The sequence below is a fragment of the Schistocerca gregaria genome, chromosome 5, assembly GCF_023897955.1.
Source record: "Schistocerca gregaria isolate iqSchGreg1 chromosome 5, iqSchGreg1.2, whole genome shotgun sequence".
Taxonomy (NCBI): Eukaryota; Metazoa; Arthropoda; class Insecta; order Orthoptera; family Acrididae; genus Schistocerca; species Schistocerca gregaria.
Genome location: NC_064924.1, coordinates 352,518,707 through 352,539,894, shown reverse-complemented (window position 1 = coordinate 352,539,894; position 21,188 = coordinate 352,518,707). Strand labels below are relative to the sequence as shown.

At 44.5% G+C, this 21,188-nt stretch overlaps 1 protein-coding gene across 1 annotated transcript in view; it reads right to left on the bottom strand.

Moving 5' to 3' along the window:
• The window catches only part of LOC126273340 (mucin-5AC-like), a 129,870-nt gene that overhangs the window by 24,049 nt on the left and 84,633 nt on the right, over nucleotides 1-21,188 (bottom strand). Inside the window, exon 4 of the mRNA XM_049976886.1 lies at nucleotides 5,306-5,431. Coding sequence (XP_049832843.1) covers nucleotides 5,306-5,431 — 126 coding nt within the window. The remainder of the gene's footprint in view (nucleotides 1-5,305; nucleotides 5,432-21,188) is intronic.

The following is a 21,188-nucleotide window of genomic DNA, read 5'->3' as shown; positions in this document are numbered from 1 at the left end:
CGCGTCTCTGTTACGTTAGGACCACCCCCCAGCCCATGTTAAAAGATAGAGCCCTCCAGAAAAACAGTATAGATCTTACGATAACAAAAAAAGGGCCGCACCACCCGCAAGCTTTAGCGTGAGACTTTTTCGTGTCCCTGTTACGTTGCAAACTTTAAAAACATTGCCCCACCACGAAAAGTATAACGTTTCTCATTGGATAGACAGAATTTTTGTAGGGCGAGCTTAAGGTTAACATTGAGACCCTGATTGGACAGATGAAAACACAGCCAGATAGTTTTTTTAAACCAACTTCGATAAATGGTAGTAAGGAGAAGTTAGGAGAGAGTTTCTTCCGAGACGGCGAGGTGAGCGGAGCTGCGCCGGCCGCCGCTCCCTGACGAACACCGACAAGGTAATGAACGCACGCGATGCCGCACAACAGCGCATAAAGCTTCACTCAGAACTGCAGAAGTCTCATCGGTTACACCCCCTTTTGCGTAATACTAGTGTTGATCGTCAATTAAAGCTCATGGTGTTCACATTTGCCACTTGAAGTAAAAATCTGAAACGCGATGATTTTTCTGTTATATAAAAAGAAGGTTGTATACATGGAAGAATCCTGGAGATACTAAAAAGTATCAGATAGATTATATAATGGTAAGACAGAGATTTAGGAATCAGGTTTTAACTTGTAGGACATTTCCAGGGGCAGATGTGTACTCTGACCACAATATATTGGTTATGACCAGTAGGTTAAAACTGAATAAACTGCAAAAAGGTGGGAATTTAAGGACATGGGATCTGGATAAGCTGAAAGAACCAGAGGTTGTACAGAGTTTCAAGGAAAGCATAAGGGAACAATTGACAGGAATGGGGGAAATAAACACAGTAGAAGAAGAATGGGTAGCTTTGAGGGATGAAGTAGTGAAGGCAGCAGATAATCAAGTAGGTAAAAAGACGAGGGCTGCTAGAAATCCTTGGGTAACAGAAGAAATATTGAATTTAATTGATGAAAGCAGAAAATATAAAAATGCAGTAAATGAAGCAGGCAAAACGGAATACAAACGTCTCAAAAATGAGATTGACAGGAAGTGCAAAATAGTTAAGCAGGGGTGGCTAGAGGACAAATGTAAGGATGTAGAAGCTTATCTCACTACGGGTAAGATAGATACTGCCTACAGGAAAATTAAAGAGACCTTTGGAGAGAAGAGAACCACGTGTATGAATATCAAGAGCTCAGATGGCAACCCAGTTCTAAGCAAAGAAGGGAAGGCAGAAAGGTGGAAGGAGTATATAGAAGGTTTATACAAGGGCGATGTACTTGAGGACAATATTATGGAAATGGAAGAGGATGTGGATGAAGACGAAATGGGAGCTAAGATACTGCGTGAAGAGTTTGACAGAGCACTGAAAGACCTGAGGCGAAACAAGGCCCCCGGAGTAGACAACATTCCATTAGAGCTACTGACGGCCTTGGGAGAGCCAGTCCTGACAAAACTCTACCCCGGAGTAGACAACATTCCATTAGAGCTACTGACGGCCTTGGGAGAGCCAGTCCTGACAAAACTCTACCCCGGAGTAGACAACATTCCATTAGAGCTACTGACGGCCTTGGGAGAGCCAGTCCTGACAAAACTCTACCATCTGGTGAGCAAGATGTCTGAGACAGGCGAAATACCCTCAGACTTCAAGAAGAATATAATAATTCCAATCCCAAAGAAAGCAGGTGCTGACAGATGTGAAAATTACCGAACTATCAGTTTAATAAGTCACAGCTGCACATTACTAACGCGAATTCTTTACAGACGAATGGAAAAACTGGTAGATGCGGACCTCGGGGAAGATCAATTTGGATTCCGTAGAAATGTTGGAACACGTGAGGCAATACTGACCTTACGACTTATCTTAGAAGAAAGATTAAGAAAAGGCAAACCTACGTTTCTAGTATTTGTAGACTTGGAGAAAGCTTTTGACAATGTTGACTGGAATACTCTCTTTCAAATTCTAAAGGTGGCAGGGGTAAAATACAGGGAGCGAAAGGCTATTTACAATTTGTACAGAAACCAGATGGCAGTCATAAGAATCGAGGGGCATGAAAGGGAAGCAGTGGTTGGGAAACGTGTGAGACAGGGCTGTAGCCTCTCCCCGATGTTATTCAATCTGTATATTGAGCAAGCAGTAAAGGAAACAAAAGAAAAATTTGGAGTAGGTATTAGAATTCATGGAGAAGAAGTAAAAATTTTGAGGTTCGCCGATGACATTGTAGTTCTGTCAGAGACGGCAAAGGACTTAGAAGAGCAGTTGAACGGAATGGACAGTGTCTTGAAAGGAGGATATAAGATGAACATCAACAAAAGCAAAACGATGATAATGGAATGTAGTCAAATTAAATCGGGTGATGCTGAGGGAATTAGATTAGGAAATGAGACACTCAAAGTAGTAAAGGAGTTTTGCTATTTGGGGAGCAAAATAGCTGATGATGGTCGAAGTAGAGAGGATATAAAATGTAGACTGGCAATGGCTAGGAAAGCGTTTCTGAAGAAGAGAAATTTGTTAACATCGAATCTAGATTTAAGTGTCAGGAAGTCATTTCTGAAAGTATTTGTATGGAGTGTAGCCATGTATGGAAGTGAAACATGGACGATAAATAGTTTGGACAAGAAGAGAATAGAAGCTTTCGAAATGTGGTGCTACAGAAGAATGCTGAAGATTAGATGGGTAGATCACGTAACTAATGAGGAAGTATTGAATAGGATTGGGGAGAAGAGAAGTTTGTGGCACAACTTGACTAGAAGAAGGGATCGGTTGGTAGGACATGTTCTGAGGCATCAAGGGATCACAAATTTAGCATTGGAGGGCAGCGTGTAGGGTAAAAATCGTAGAGGGAGACCAAGAGATGAATACACTAAGCAGATTCAGAAGGATGTAGGTTGCAGTAGGTACTGGGATATGAAGAGGCTTGCACAGGATGGAGTGGCATGGAGAGCTGCATCGAACCAGTCTCAGGACTGAAGACAAGAACAACAACAATAGTTATTGAGAAGCCACATCAGCCACTGTAATTTACGACAAGTTAGATAAGCAATTAAAGATAATTGAGGGTCACTGTAGACAATTTTGATAGTTTTCTCTTTTGTGAAACCTAATTTAAACCTAGGTTATAGATGTGATATGGCATAGGTCATCGTTCGATCCATTGTAGAACTTGGAAACCAATTCAGGGAATATGCGTTTACATTTTTGTTGTACGCAGTTGGTTTTTGCCATCCTGTATTAAAAAACTTCCTTTAATCAATAGTGCAATTTATAAACAATGTTTTGTGAGCAGAATAAAATTTTCAGTGGTAAAGTTAGCTGCTTTTTCGACGTTATTTTACCATCTAACTAAAAATAGGATAGCCTTGAACCCCTCCCACTAAATTTAGTTAGTATTAAGATTCTTTTACAGGAAGTGCAGTGAAGCTGACGCTGATATCATTAAGTATTTGGTTATATCATCGCTAGTCTCACTGAACTCTTCTGAATTCTACATGTCATGTGTGTTCTGGCGTCTCCTTACCAACAACAGGTCCCAGGTTCAAACTAGTCAATTCCCTAAAAAACACGCTCAGAGCGTCGATGCGCAAAAGTGGTAGGGAGACTCGATATAGAACAAACAGACACCACCATGAATGTTAGAGCTTAGTCTTTCGTTTTTAGGCAAAACCAACATTCAGCAGCAAATTAGATTCGCAATATAGACAAAAAATTGACAGCCGCAACAAATGTGTAGAAAAGAATAGATGTATATGGAATTTAACTGTAAACTGTATTCGGTTCTGTGGTGCTTTGGAACTGGCTCTCCGGGGCCACGGTGAATCTGATGCCTCTCAAAATAAGGGGGTTTTCCGCGAGCTAATTCAGTTCAGCGTGGAAGGGATAAAGATCTTCAAGTTCGTCTCATTCAAGCATCATTGTTCAAAGGCATTTCTAAGACTGTTCAGCCGGCCACTGTGGTCGAGCGGTTCTAGGCGCTTCAGTCCGGAACCACGCGGCTGCTACAGTCGCAGGTTCGAGTCCTGCCTCGGGCATGGATGTGTGTGATGTCCTTAGGGTAGTTAGGTTTAAGTAGTTCTAAGTCTAGGGGACTGATGACCTTAGATGTTAAGTCCCATAGTGCTCAGAGGCATTTGAACCATTTTTAAGACTGTTCAGGACGAACTACTGCAATGCATGTTGGAAATGTATTATGATGACGTTCGTAAATGAATAAAATGTGCTGATTATGTTGCAATAATCGCGAATGAAAGTACAGATTTGTCTTGTAAATTTCAATTGGTTATTGTTTTGCGTTATGTTGTCGAGGGAAAACGTGTTGAAAGATTTTGGAACTTTGTTAATCCAGAAAGTCAGAATGCTCATATTATAGCTGAGATTATTCTGAAAGAAACTTAACTATTAATTGGCGATGATCGAGGAAAACTAATAGCTCAGAGTTACGATGGTGGCAAGTCGAACAGGGTTCACAAATTAATTAAAGATCAATATCCAAAAGCAAACTACATCCATTGCTATACGCTTCAATTCGACATTATATCTATGGCAGCCTCTGTTAATCGCAAAGCCGGCGTCTTTCTTGCACCCCTTTCAGGTAATTCTTCCCTCTTTTCTAACTCGCCATAGAGGTCAAATGTGTTGCATAGCATTATTCAAAAAGGCTTGCCCCGTGTGTGTGACGAGATGGAATTACCATTCGCAAGTAGTAAGAGATGTTTCTGAAAACAGGGAAAAATCTTATTACTGTTATGGAATTCAGCTGAAACAAGTGAGAGCATAAAACTAACTTCTGCTATTGAAAGAGCTCGTTCAATGGTTCAATTGGCTCTGAGCACTATGGGACTTAACATCTATGGTCATCAGTCCCCTAGAACTTCGAACTACTTAAACCTAACTAACCTAAGGAGATCACACAACACCCAGTCATCACGAGGCAGAGAAAATCCCTGACCCCGCCGGGGATCGAACCTGGGAACCCGGGCGTGGGAAGCGAGAACGCTACCGCAGAAAGAGCTCGTCATACAAACAAAGACTGCAATATAACGAATTCATTTTCTGGCTATCATTTTTCCATAAGATAGTGCCTCATGCATACGTCCTTTTTAATCAGCTTCAGAAGAAGAAACCAAACCGACCACAGCAAAGCAAGACAACCAGAACTTCGAAGCGGCAATGCAAAACATCAGAGATGACGTTGGTTCCATTCTTAATGATATACTTTCGAAGATGACGAAACGATGCCTGCCAAGAAGCGAAAATGAACACACGGAGGAACCGGAAGCCTTACCTCAGCTGCGGAAGTGTCCTGTGCTGGAGGAGGGAAGTCGGAGACGGCGGCCTCTGCGGTGGGGCGGCTCGACGGCGCCGGGGATGTGCTCAGCTTGGCCAGGGGGCGGCCGACCAGCCGCGCGGCCTGCGTAAAAAGACATTCACTAGCTCTAGGGAATTCAGCATCGCAACTGCCCGTGTAGCTGTGTTTATAGCTTGCGAACGACTAATGAAGGTAAAACGTCTGAAGTTGAGTTTGTACTTACGTAGTTTCGAGCACAAAACGTCTCTGGGACAAAATTCAGGGTGTATCAAAAAGAATCATCCGATTTCAAAAAATCGTCACTACATTACTGGCCATTAAAATTGCTACACCAAGAACAAATGCAGATGATAAACGGGTATTCATTGGACAAATATGTTCTACTAGAACTGACATGTGATTACATTTTCATGAAATTTGGGTACATAGATCCTGAGAAATCGGTACCCAGAACAATCACATCTGGCCGTAATAACGGCCTTGATATGCCTGGGCATTGAGTCAAACAGAGCTTGGATGGCGTGTACAGGTACAGCTGCCCATGCAGCTTCAACACGATACCACAGTTCATCAAGAGTAGTGACTGGCGTATTGTGACGAGCCAGTTGCTCGGCCGCCATTGACCAGACGTTTTCAGTTGGTGCGAGATCTGGAGAATGTGCTGGCCAGGGCAGCAGTCGAACATTTTCTGTATCCAGAAACGCCCGTACAGGACCTGCAACACGCGGTCGTGCATTATCCTGCTGAAACGTATTGTTTCGCTGAGATCGAATGAAGGGTAGAATAACGGGTCGTAACACATCTGGAATGTAATGTCCACTGTTCAAAGTGCCGTCAATGCGAACAAGAGGTGGCCGAGACGTGTAACCAATGGCACCTCATACCATCACGCCGGGTGATAAGCCAGTATGGTGATGACGAATACACGCTTCCAATGTGCGTTCACCGCGATGTCGCCAAACACGGATGCGACCATCATGACGCTGTAAACAGAAACTGGATTCATCCGAAAAAATGACGTTTTGCCTTTCTTGCACCCAGGTTCGTCGTTGAGTACACCATCGCAGACGATCCTGTCTGTGATGCAGCGTCAAGGGTAACCGCAGCCATGGTCTCCGAGCTGATAGTCCATGCTGCTTCAAACGTCGTCGAACTGTTCGTGCGGATGGTTGGTGTCTTGCAATCGTCCCCATCTGTTGACTCAGGTATCGAGACGTGGCTGTACGATCCGTTACAGCCATGCGGATATGATGCCTGTCATCTCGACTGCTAGTGATACGAGGCCGTTGGGATCCAGCACGATGTTCCGTATTACCCTCCTGTACCCACCGATTCCATATTCTGCTAACAGTCATTGGATCTCGACCAACGCGAGCAGCAATGTCGCGATACGATAAACCGCAATCGCGATAGGCTACAATCCGACCTTTATCAAAGTCGGAAACGTGTAGCACGTCATTTTCGTGGTGTAGCAATTTTAATGGCCAGTAGTGTATTTTGTTATTTGAAGTATGTGCGCGAACAACGCACTGTTGGAAAGAGCAAAGTCTCGAGTTTTACTTGGTTCCCGCTAGGTAGCATCAGTGTGGGCCGTCTTCAGTTCTTTTAAAAATGGTGTCTGGATAACAGAAAGCGTTTTGTGTTCTACGTTTTGCGCAGTGCGGGTCAGTAATAACTGTTTAGCGTGACTTTCGTACTAGGTGCGGCGTGAATCCTCCTACAGCACAGAGCATTAGACGATGGCATGAACAATTCCGAGGAACAGATTGTTTGTATAAAGCCAAATCGCCTGCCCGTCCTCGAGTGTCTGATACACACGGTGGATGCATCCGCCATAGCTTCAAGAGTCCGTAGAAATCCGTGCGCCGTTCAGCTCGGCAGCTCAACATGTCGCCGATGTCCATCTGGCGCGCGATGCGCCGACGTTTATAGACTAAACCGTATAAAATTCAGCTACTGCAGGTTCTTCGTGAATGTGACAAAGAACAACGTGTGTTCTGTAATTTCGTTCTTAGCAAGATGGAAGATGACAGTTTTCTTTCACTCATAGTGTTTGGTGAGGAGGCAACATTCCATTAAAATGGAAAGGTTAACCGTCATAGTGTGAGAATGTGGGGTACGGAACAACCACGTGAGGTTGTACAACATAAGAGGGACTGTCCAAAATTTAATGTGTTTAGTGCAGTTTCACGGGAAAAGGTGTATGACCCATTTTTCTTTGCCAAGAACACTGTTACAGGAATCACATATCTCGATGTGCTTCAGAATTTTCTTTCCCCAGTGTTGGAGACAGGTTCGAACGACTTCATTTACCAACAAGATGGGGCACCGCCACACTGCATCTGGAAATGCGGGAATTATTAAATCAAAGGATTACCGAACGATGGATCGGTAGCATTGGACGAGATGATTCAGCCTTACATTACTGGCCTCCATGGTCACCGGACCTGACTGTACGTGGTTATTTCTTGTGCGGGTTTATAAAAGACTCTGTTTATGTGCCTCAGTTACCAACATCAATGAATAAATTGAGTTATCGCATTCGGATCTCCAGCCGGGGACTACTCAAGAGGACGTCGTTATCAGCAGAAAGAAAACTGGCGTTCTACGGATCGGAGCTTGGAATGCCAGATCCCTTAATCGGGCAGGTAGGTTAGAAAATTTAAAAAGGGAAATGGATAGGTTAAAGTTAGATATAGTGGGAATTAGTGAAGTTCGGTGGCAGGAGGAACAAGACTTCTGGTCAGGTGACTACAGGGTTATAAACACAAAATCAAATAGGGGTAATGCAGGAGTAGGTTTAATAATGAATAGGAAAATAGGAATGCGGGTAAGCTACTACAAACAGCATAGTGAATGCATTATTGTGGCCAAGATAGACACAAAGCCCACACCTACAACAGTAGTACAAATTTATATGCCAACTAGCTCTGCAGATGACGAAGAAATTGAAGAAATGTATGATGAAATAAAAGAAATTATTCAGATAGTAAAGGGTGATGAAAATTTAATAGTCATGGGTGACTGGAATTCGGCAGTAGGAAAAGGGAGAGAAGGAAACGTAGAAGGTGAATATGGATTGGGGCTAAGAAATGAAAGAGGAACCCGCCTGGTAGAATTTTGCACAGAGCACAACTTAATCATAGCTAATACTTGGTTTCAGAATCATGAAAGAAGGTTGTATACATGGAAGAACCCTGGAGATACTAAAATGTATCAGATAGATTATTTAATGGTAAGACAGAGATTTAGGAACCAGGTTTTAAATTGTAAGACATTTCCAGGGGCAGACGTGGACTCTGACCACAACCTATTGGTTATGAACTGTAGATTAAAACTGAAGAAATTGCAAAAGGTGGGAATTTAAGGAGATGGGACCTGGATAAACTGAAAGAACCAGAGGTTGTACAGAGTTTCAGGGAGAGCGTAAGGGAACAATTGACAGGAATGGGGGAAACAAATACAGTAGAAGAAAAATGGGTAGCTTTGAGGGATGAAGTAGTGAAGGCAGCAGATAATCAAGTAGGTAAAAAGACGAGGGCTAGTAGAAATCCTTGGGTAACAGAAGAAATATTGAATTTAATTGATGAAAGGAGAAAATATAAAAATGCAGTAAATGAAGCAGGCAAAAAGGAATACAAACGTCTCAAAAATGAGATCGACTGGAAGTGCAAAATGCCTAAGCAGGGATGGCTAGGGGACAAATGTAAGGATGTAGAGGCTTATCTCACTACTGGTAAGATAGATACTGCCTACAGGAAAATTAAAGAGACCTTTGGAGAAAAGAGAACCACTTGTATGAACATCAAGAGCTCAGATGGAAACCCAGTTCTAAGCAAAGAAGGGAAAGCAGAAAGGTGGAAAGAGTATATAGAGGGTCTATACAAGGGCGAAGTACTTGAGGAAAATATTATGGAAATGGAAGAGGATGTGGATGAAGATGAAATGGGAGATACGATACTGCGTGAAGAGTTTGACAGAGCACTGAAAGACCTGAGCCGAAACAAGGCCCCCGGAGTAGACAACATTCCATTGGAACTACTGACGGCCTTGGGAGAGCCAGTCCTGACAAAACTCTACCATCTGGTGAGCAAGATGTCTGAGACAGGCGAAATACCCTCAGACTTCAAGAAGAATATAATAATTCCAATCCCAAAGAAAGCAGGTGTTGACAGATGTGAAAATTACCGAACAATCAGTTTAATAACCCTCAGCTACAAAATATTAACACAAATTCTTTACAGACGAATGGAAAAACTAGTAGAAGCCGACCTCGGGGAAGATCAGTTTGGATTCCGTAGAAATGTTGGAACACGTGAGGCAATAGTGACCTTACGACTTATCTTAGAAGAAAGATTAAGGAAAGGCAAACCTACGTTTCTAGCATTCGTAGACTTAGAGAAAGCTTTTGACAACGTTGACTGGAATACTCTCTTCCAAATTCTAAAGGTGGCAGGGGTAAAATACAGGGAGCGAAAGGCTATTTACAATTTGTACAGAAACCAGATGGCAGTTATAGGAGTCGAGGGACATGAAAGGGGAGCAGTTGTTGGGAAGGGAGTAAGACAGGGTTGTAGCCTCTCCCCGATGTTATTCAATCTGTATATAGAGCAAGCAGTAAAGGAAACAAAAGAAAAATTCGGGGTAGGCATTAAAATCCATGGAGAAGAAATAAAAACTTTGAGGTTCGCCGATGACATCGTAATTCTGTCAGAGACAGCAAAGGACTTGGAAGAGCAGTTGAATAGAACTGATAGTGTCTTGAAAGGAGGATATAAGATGAACATCAACAAAAGCAAAACGATGATAATGGAATGTAGTCGAATTAAGTCGGCTGTTGCTGAGGGAATTAAATTAGGAAATGAGACACTTAAAGTAGTAAAGGAGTTTTGCTATTTGGGGAGCAAAATAACTGATGATGGTAGAAGTAGAGAGGATATAGAATGTAGACTAGCAATGGCTAGGAAAGCGTTTCTGAAGAAGAGAAATTTGTTAACATCGAGTCTAGATTTAAGTGTCAGGAAGTCATTTCTGAAAGTATTTGTATGGAGTGTAGCCATGTATGGAAGTGAAACATGGACGATAAATAGTTTGGACAAGAAGAGAATAGAAGCTTTCGAAATGTGGTGCTGCAGAAGAATGCTGAAGATTAGATGGGTAGATCACGTAACTAATGAGGAAGTATTGAATAGGATTGGGGAGAAGAGAAGTTTGTGGCACAACTTGACCAGAAGAAGGGATCGGTTGGTAGGACATGTTCTGAGGCATCAAGGGATCACCAATTTAGTATTGGAGGGCAGAGTGGGGGAAAAAATCGTAGAGGGAGACCAAGAGATGAATACACTAAGCAGATCCAGAAGGATGTAGGTTGCACTAGGTACTGGGAGATGAAGAAGCTTGCACAGGATAGAGTAGCATGGAGAGCTGCATCAAACCAGTTTCAGGACTGAAGACCACAACAACCACAACATCGCATAACAGCAGCTGTGGTATCTGTAACTCAAGACATGCTAGCTACAGTGTGGGAACAGTTTGAATACCACATTGACATATGCTGCGCATCTAAAGGGGCATATTACACACCAATAAAAAGGTATGAAAAAAACTTTGGGTTTCCTGTTCCAAAACAAAAAAAAAAACAAATTTCATTGTATATTTTTATTAGTTTCAGAAATATAGATGTGCCACATCGAATGACTCTTTTTCATACACCCTGTATATAAAAATTACTCTTTCTACAATCAAACAATGGAAACTCCAGGTAGGAATAAGAACAATGCAGGAAAGACAGATCGCTACTTACCATAAAGAAGACACGTCAAATTTCAGACAGGCACAATTAAAAGACACTCAAATATAGCTTTCGGCCACAACCTTCGTCAGTAAAACACACACACACACACACACACACACACACACACACACACACACACACACACACACACACACATCGTTCACGTATACATACAAGCAAGCGCATCACATGCGCAACGATCGCCAATTCCAGCCTCTCGCGCCGGAATGCTACTCTTTCTATATGCAGAGGTACGAGGGTACTTCAAACTGTAAGCTACACATTATTATGTCAGGCCAAATGATTTTTATTGAATGTGAAAGGTGGATGTCCCATGTACTGTGATAATTCTTAGTATTTCATGGGCCATAAGTTGAGTTAATTCGTGTAATTTGATAAATGTTCTCAAGTTATGTGATATCGCCCTAACATTGCCATTATGATTATACGTTTTGGAACTATGTTCGAGACGAGAGGTGTTGGTCAGAGAGGTTAGCTTTACTTTGCCAGAGTAGAGTCAATGTGTGCTAGTAGCAGATACGTGGTAATAGACTTAGTTTGAAATGGACGGAAGGTGGCCTGCTCTGGAGTGCAGGCAGCATATTTGGACAAATTTTTGTAATATGATGTTTAAAGAGATATATTAAGCAGAATGATTATAACATTGTATGAAACAGAAAACGTTGCAAATTAAAGGTTACGTGGTTTGTTTCTAATTACTTAGAACACTGATTATTAGAACTGTATTTATGGTTTAGATTCTCTGTAAGCTTTGTGTAATTAGATTATGTGGTTCTGTCTTCATGTGTGAGAAGTATGTGTTGGTTCAATTATTTGTTAATCGGTGAGATCATACTTGGAGTCACGAACGAAGGCTGTCGAGTTTAGGCTTGTTCTGCACACCTACATCACGCATTCTCCGAAAGCCACTGAGCGTTCAGTAGCATTGAGCGCTCTTTGTAAATGCCGTGGTTAACCTTGCGCCAAGAGCGCTGACGATAATTACTCCAGCGGGTGCGTGCGGCACTCAGTGCCGCCTAACATCGGATACCATTTAATTAACAATTTTTTTAGTTTCCTGGTAGAATTTATAAAAGTGGTTTTGAGCTACAAATAAGATCGTTATAGCCATAGATTTCAGTGCCATTATAGGCCTTTATTACATCAAGTCTTACAAAAATGTGTAGTGAGGAGAAACGGAAATAGTGTGTAGTCATAACAAAGAACAAGACGTCCAACTAAGAAAAAAAATTGTGAACACTTATCAAGAATCACTCACTTTGTTCCTCTGGAAAAGTTTTACAGTCATTACAAATCACAATAATGTGGCTGTGTTCCTTGCGAAGCTGCGCGAGCGGCCTCGCGGTTCGAGGCGCCATTTCACGGATTGGTTCAAAATGGCTCTGAGCACTATGGGACTTAACATCTGTGGTCATCCGTCCCCTAGAACTTAGAACTACTTAAACCTAACTAACCTAAGACATCACACACATCCATGCCAGAGGCGGGATTCGAACCTGCGACCGTAGCAGTCGCGCGTTTCCGGACGGAGCGCCTGGAAACGCTAGATCACCGCGGCCGGCGTCACGGATTGCGCGGCTCCTCCCACTGGAGGTTCGAGTCCTCCCTCGGGAGTGGGCGTGGGTGTGTTGTCCTTAGCATAAGTTAGTGTAAGTTAGTTTAAGTAGTGTGTAAGCCTAGGGATCGATGACCTCAGCACTTTCGTCCCTTAGGAATTCACACACATTTTTTGTTGCTTGGAAACAAATCTTTGCAATATTGCAAGTCACAGTACGTTTGTTACTTTTTTTTTAGCTCCACAAAGATATTGCCTCCCACATATTCTAACAACCTCTTCGTTACTTACGGGGATTTTTCAATAGGGTGACAGAAATCCTTAGATGACCCTTGGTAAAGTAAAGAACTGAGTCCTTTGTTTCAGCTGGCTCTCCATTAGATCCAAGGCCAGGTTTGTGAGGTGCGTTCTTCTTCTGAACCTTTTATCTGGATTATTTACGAAGAACAGCACTTGGGAGTTCATTCCTGCAATATCCGGATGCAGGAGAAACAAGGCAAAGGGCCATTTTCTTGTTGTTCTCTAAGTGGAGTAGGATGTACGCATGTAACCAACAGTACCTACGTCATCTTTGGTTGCATTGTAGTCCATATTTACAACAGACTTTCCTGTAGAAGTGTCTGTTTCATCAGTGTCGTGCATTGACGACATAAAAAGCACATTCTTTTCGTTTGGCATGAAACAAGACAGAAGTCATCTTGAAATCCGAAAAGACAGTTTCGAGTTTCTCGCGACCTGTTTGCAAAAATTCCAGAGGAATTCCCTTCTTGTACTTTTTCAGTGTCCCTATAAAGGTTACCTAGTCTTCTGAAAGATACTGCCGTGAAGGATAACTACTTGAATAGTTATGCACAGTTACATTCCTGTTAATGTCATCGATTGACTCAACTAATCTCTTCACAATATCCATAGGGTGGTCCAAGATTCTCTCTACCGCAGTATGCTTCAAAGTTACAAGTGTAAAATGTCTTGCTATCGTACAATGCGTACAACTTCAAATCATAGTTGGCAGGCTTACTGGACACGTACTGCACAAAACCGCAGCGTCCATGAAAACGAAGAAACATTTCGTCTATGGTTGTGAACTCCCCTGGGCTGTAGTTATTTCTGCAGCTGTTCGAAACTGCGGAGTGGAGATCACGAATAGCAGCAAGTCGCTCTTTTCCCGTTGAAGTATCTTCAAACCTCAGTAACCGGAGCAAGAACAGAAAGCGCTTCTAGCTAAATGCTGCCCTGAGAGTATTCATTCCTCTGTCATTCGATGTCCATAGAGCATACGTTTGTGTGTCCTGGTTTTTGTACAGCAATGAGAAACAGTGCTCCTAAAAGAGCATTATTTCGGAAGCAGAAGTATTTCCGCAGTCTCTGTCCCTCGCGTAATTCACAGATGATCTCTTGTTATTGGGGCATCCACCACTATTAAAGCTCAGCACCGAGCTGCGGCGCGCTCCATTAGGCGCGGCCGAGAAACGCATCGTTGAAGAAACGCACCGCTGGACGCATTACTTCGTGCGCCTCCCGCTGCTAACATCGCAGGCCGCCTTCGCGAGCGCTCGCTTCAAACCACAGCGATTGGCCACCTACACTCAGCGATTGGCCCCCCTGAATATACAGCGGCCCCTGCCACCGGCTCCGTTAATTATGGAGCCTTAGTTAAAGCCGCTACTTACGTCTTCAAGCCAGTTCTCATCGTACTATGATCTACTACACGATTAGGAAGGGCTACGCTACGGTGGACCTGCTGTTCGATGTCGATTTGGCTGCGTTCTGGACTTAGAATCCGATTACTATACTGGAACTTGGGCTTCAACGTTCACTAGGCTTAGTATGTCAACGGACTTTTGATTTCCACTGGAAATCTGGATTTCAGTTGCACTTCCTGGACAATGGTATGACTACCATCTACACTCCTGGAAATGAAAAAAAAAACACATTGACACCGGTGTGTCAGACCCACCATACTTGCTCCGGACACTGCGAGAGGGCTGTACTAGCAATGATCACACAACGGCACAGCGGACACATCAGGAACCGCGGTGTTGGCCGTCGAATGGCGCTAGCTGCGCAGCATTTGTGCACCGCCGCCGTCAGTGTCAGCCAGTTTGCCGTGGCATACGGAGCTCCATCGCAGTCTTTAACACTGGTAGCATGCCGCGACAGCGTGGACGTGAACCGTATGTGCAGTTGACGGACTTTGAGCGAGGGCGTATAGTGGGCATGCGGGAGGCCGGGTGGACGTACCGCCGAATTGCTCAACACGTGGGGCGTGAGGTCTCCACAGTACATCGATGTTGTCGCCAGTGGTCGGCGGAAGGTGCACGTGCACGTCGACCTGGGACCGGACCGCAGCGACGCACGGATGCACGCCAAGACCGTAGGAACCTACGCAGTGCCGTAGGGGATCGCACCGCCACTTCCCAGCAAATTAGGGACACTGTTGCTCCTGGGGTATCGGCGAGGACCATTCGCAACCGTCTCCATGAAGCTGGGCTACGGTCCCGCACACTGTTAGGCCGTCTTCCGCTCACGCCCCAACATCGTGCAGCCCGCCTCCAGTGGTGTCGTGACAGGCGTGAACGGAGGGACGAATGGAGACGTGTCGTCTTCAGCGATGAGAGTCGCTTCTGCCTTGGTGCCAATGATGGTCGTATGCGTGTTTGGCGCCGTGCAGGTGAGCGCCACAATCAGGACTGCATACGACCGAGACACACAGGGCCAACACCCGGCATCATGGTGTGGGGAGCGATCTCCTACACTGGCCGTACACCTCTGGTGATCGTCGAGGGGACACTGAATAGTGCACCGTACATCCAAACCGTCATCGAACCCATCGTTCTACCATTCCTAGACCGGCAAGGGAACTTGCTGTTCCAACAGGACAATGCACGTCCGCATGTATCCCGTGCCACCCAACGTGCTCTAGAAGGTGTAAGTCAACTACCCTGGCCAGCAAGATCTCCGGATCTGTCCCCCATTGAGCATGTTTGGGACTGGATGAAGCGTCGTCTCACGCGGTCTGCACGTCCAGCACGAACGCTGGTCCAACTGAGGCGCCAGGTGGAAATGGCATGGCAAGCCGTTCCACAGGACTACATCCAGCATCTCTACGATCGTCTCCATGGGAGAATAGGAGCCTGCATTTCTGCGAAAAGTGGATATACACTGTACTAGTGCCGACATTGTGCATGCTCTGTTGCCTGTGTCTATGTGCTGTGGTTCTGTCAGTGTGATCATGTGATGTATCTGACCCCAGGAATGTGTCAATAAAGTTTCCCCTTCCTGGGACAATGAATTCACGGTGTTCTTATTTCAATTTCCAGGAGTATATTTAGATTATTTGCATAAAGTGTTCGTCTACAGTTTGGCGCTTGGTAACAGAATTATTTTGTATCAGTGTTGTTTCAATAAACCGTAGAACGGTGATATATTTATTGTGTTATTCCTGGTTATAACACAATAAAAATGGGGAATGGCCAGCAACTATTTACAAGTACTCCTAACAAGGATTTCCAGCACGAGGCGCTGCAATTCGAAGACCCGGCATCAGACAAAGTTTTGAACTTAGCACAAAGCTTCGAAGTCACCAGAGCAGCAGGCAAGAAACTGGAATCATAGACTGACATAGCAGTCGTTAATGTAAACATATCCGAGACAGCAGCCAAGAACCACAATAGTGGCGATTTGGATGTGGCAACAGTGCAGGCGGGACGCCGTAGCGTTAATCTACAGCGTCCTCTACCCTGGTCGAGCCGATGGTACAGGTCTTGTGTACCGAAACGATTGCTGTCTTGCCCGGTTCGTTTTAAAAACATCGACGTGAAGACTGTTCTGACAGATGGACCTATTCCCAACACTGTTCTTCAAACAGCCATTTAGCTTCTGCACGTCGTAGTCCCTTCAGGCAAGACAGGCTTCTGCCCAACAGATGGACGTTCATCTGGTAGCCACTATAGGCCATCAAAAGACTTCCAGTAACATTTTCGTAGGAGTGCAAATTGCACAGAAACCAGTTCAATTCGAAGTAGTCACCGGCGCAGCCGTGAGCATTCTGAATTGCACTACCTTTTTGGAACTTGGAACTCCTCCCTTGCAAGAAACAAAGAGACTTGTAATGGCATATAATAAATGTACCATTCCAGTACGCAGTCAAGTCGAACTGCCAACGACATATCATAATGTCATCCGCCACATTAACATCTTAGTCATTACTAGTGATTCGCCGGCCGCTGTGACCGAACGGTTCTAGGCGCTTCAGTCCGGAACCGCGCTGCTGTTATGGTCGCAGGTTCCAATCCTCCCTAGGGCATGAACGTGTGTGATGTCCTTGGTTAGTTAGTTTTAAGTAGTTCTAAGTCTAGGGTACTGATGACCTCAGATGTTAAGTCCCAAAGTGCTTAGAGCCATTTGAACCATTTTTTGAATCAGTGATTCCGCTGATAACTTGTTTGGACTGAACTCTGTTCAGAAATTTGGATTTTCCATAGACGATTCTGTGAATTTGATATCCGAAGATGTTCCGTACTCGGACCTAGAGGCACTTTGCCAGGATTATGAGAATATGTTCCCACCGCAAAGGATTTAGAGGCACACATCACACTGAAACATAATGCATGGCCTCGAAGGCAACTGTCAATGCTCAGTCAGAGATTGATACATAGCCTATTCCTAAGCCGGAAGAATTGCTGTCACAATTAAGAGGTGGATTCTTCTTCTCTAGAACTGACCTAGCGGATGCATACCTCCAACTTCCCCTTGATGCAAATCTCAACAGTTTCTTACACTTTAAACGCCGCACAGGCTTGCAGTCTGAAATCTTTATTCATTGTGTTAAGGGACGTGGCCCTGAAATGCACAAAATAAAAATGTTGTTTTTTCCAGCCAGGGATTGAGTACATCGGTCACATCATTTCCATCTCAGGCATTCGTCGACTCAATAAACATGTCGAAACCATAATCATACTTTTCCCAGGCCAACGACACTTAAGTAATACCGTTCCTTTCTGCGCAGCAGGAACAGAAACCACCTCCTCGTCCCAGCAATGCAAGAAGGGATGAACTTCCAGTGGACCCCAGATTGTGAGCGTTCCTTTCAAAGGTTGAAATCCCAGTTGTTGATAGCCCCATACCTCACACCTTTTGATCCAACAAAGCAGATAGTTATGGCAACGGAAGCATCTAATACAGGCGTTGGAGTCATCCTGGAATAAAGGGAGGCGGATGACTCTGAGCACTCTGTGGCCTATCCATCGAAAACATTGACTGAGACGCAACACAGGTACTCCCAAATAGAAAAAGAAGCGCTGACCATCATCTTCACACTAAAGAAATTCCACGTTTTCGTTTATGGCACGAAGTTTGATCTCGTCACAGACCATAAGCTGCTGATCTCCTTATTCAATCTAGCAGCAAAGATTCCAGATCGGACTACTCACGGCCTCCAGCGATAGGCTTTATTTTTGACGCGCTACCAGTGTGAGATTCACTTCTCCAACACAAATGAGCATGCCAACGCGGATGCCCTCTCCAACCTTCCATGAGAACCCGACCCAGAGTCCGACAATGAAGAAATTCCGTGTTTTCACATCGATGAAGAAGCAGAAGCCATCATCAATTCTTTTCCCATTACCAGATCGCGGGTCGCAGACGCAATCCGCAGTCCCAAGTGACATACTTCACGGACGGCCTGAACCACAACCTCCCAAGGCTTCCACGGCATTCCATCAGTTCTTTAATGCCCACCACCAGCTCATACTGACTGACGAGAGACGCCCCCACGTACTCATCCCTTATTCTTTACGTCAGCACATCCTGCAACTATTGCACCAAGATCAGTGGAGGGTACCCTGAACTAAACTCCTGGCTTGTAGGTTCACTTACTGGCCAGTCATGAACCAAGAGATTGAACAACTCACCCAAACGTGTCCATCCTGCCAAAACGAACAGGCAGCCCTGCGACATTAATTTGCTTCTTGGCTCGCCCTTGGGAGCAGGTACACATTGATTTTGCTGGGCCAGTGTTTAACGTCATTTTCTTGACAGTGGTTGATGCTTACTCCAGATTTCCATACGTTGTCCGATTCGTTGCCACGACAACCACCAACACCATCTCAGCGTTAGAAATTTTTTTTTGCGATTGATGGTCTGCCGGAAGTGCTCGTAATGGACAATTGTCCATAAGTCCGTAACTAGGAGTTTTTGTGCGTTCTGTGCCCAGCATGGCATTCGCCACATTCCCGTGTCCCCCTTTCATCCGTAATCTAATGGAGAAGCCGAGAAGATGGTCCACACTTACAAAACACAGATGAAGAAATACCCCGACGACCACTCCACCGATGCATCACTAACCTTTTTTTGACTTCTCCACGGACGGCAGCCCCGGACCCTCTTGATGATCCTGCTCATGCCGACGTCAAGGCCTTCCCACTTTTGTTAGCTTCCAAGTTCTGCCCTGGTACCTGTGGGCGATAGGATTTGGCTTGCAACCGGCTGGGTTCCAGGAACAAACGTCCAGCCCTGGTGCCGGAAGGTTTTCCAGGTACAGGTTCCGCACCGAGATGTTCTGCGACATGCAAATCAACTCCCACGCTTCCCCAAGAAGGAAGGGGTGTGGTATTTACCACTATTAAAGTTCCGCCCAGAGCAGCGGCTCGCTCCATTACAGGCGGTCGAGAAACGCATCGTTGGCCGTATTTGGCCTTGCGCGGCCTGTTACTAAAGTCGCACGCGCGTGCTTCAAACCACGACTGGCCACCCATAACATTCAGCTATTGTCCGCCCAGACTATGCAGCGGAGCCAGCCGCCGGCGCCTTTAACTATGGGGCCTTATTTAACGCCGCTACTGACGTTTACAAGCCAGTTATCATCGTGTTATGTTCTACTCCACAACTAGGAAGTGCTACGCTGCGGTGGACCTGTTGTTCGATGCTGTTTTGGCTACGCTCTGGACTTTGAATCCGATTGCTATATTGGAACTTGGACTTCAACTTTCACTAGGCTTGCTACGTCAAAGGACTTGTGATTTCCGCCGGAATTCTGCGTTTCACTTGCACTTCCTGGACAATGGTATAACCACCATCATTTCCATAAAGTGTTCATCTACAATTTGGCACTTGGTAACAGCATTATTTTGTATCAGTGTTGTGTCAATGAACTGTGGAACGGTAATATATTTATTGTGTTATCCCCGGTTATAACAGTTATTTATTTGAAACTTCCTGGCAGATTAAAACTATGTGCCGGACGGAGACTCGAACTCGGGGCCTTTGCCTTTCGCGGGCAAGTGCTCTACCGTCTGAGCTACTCAAGCACGACTCACGCTCCGTCCTCAGAGCTTTACTTCTGCCAGTACCTCATCTCCTACTTTATTTATCTGTTGGTGTTCGCAACAACACAATCAGGGTCAATTAATTTGAGAAAACTTTCGATTTCAGTTTTAGGTCCTGTAGCATTGCGTTTCGAGCTAGGTAAGACCTTGATTATATTCTTACGTTTTGCTTTACCCGGCACCACTAGCGGATTATTTATCCATAAAGTTTCCTGGTCCTTCCCAATATAAAAATGGCTCTCATCACTTGGTAATTCATTAACTTCATTCCCGCCGTCGTACGACTGTTCAAATTCACTAGAATAATCAGCAGCTTCGACTGTTTCTGCTTCATTACCGCTGTCAAAGAAATCAGAGTAATCCTCTTCGTCAGATGATTCCAAAAGACGGCGCTCAGTTTCGTCTGTCGTCAATCATTGTCTTTGTGCAAACCTTGAAGACAATAGGAAAAAAGTAATACTAATATTCAGTAACTAAATAATCATTTACTCGAAGTGTTTTTGTAAAATATAGTTTCTGATCTTCAAAACATTCAGTAGAGATTATGCCACATTTACTATCGCAGTGCCGCCTCAGTGTAGTGGTCCATTTCACAGAGAAGTCGCAGCTGTTATGAAGGGTCTTATAATGTGACAGCAGTGCAGCTTGTCGCCTTGCAATGTCATCGAAGCATATCTAGCACCGTTGTTGTGTGCTTAATTACGGAAAATAAACTGGATTGGCGGTTCTGTATGCCGCCACGCGCCCGCCGCAGAGTTACAGGGTGTTTCAAAAATGACCGGTATATTTGAAACGGCAATAAAAACTAAACGAGAAGCGATAGAAGTACACCGTTTGTTGCAATATGCTTGGGACAACAGTACATTTTCAGGTGGACAAACTTTCGAAATTACAGTAGTTACAATTTTCAACAACAGATGGCGCTGCAAGTGATGTGAAAGATATAGAACACAACGCAGTCTGTGGGTGCGCCATTCTGTACGTCGTCTTTCTGCTGTAAGCGTGTGCTGTTCACAACGTGCAAGTATGCTGTGGACAACATGGTTTATTCCTTAGAACAGAGGATTTTTCTGGTGTTGGAATTCCACCGCCTAGAACACAGTGTTGTTGCAACAAGCCGAAGTTTTCAACGGAGGTTTAATATAACCAAAGGACCGAAAAGCG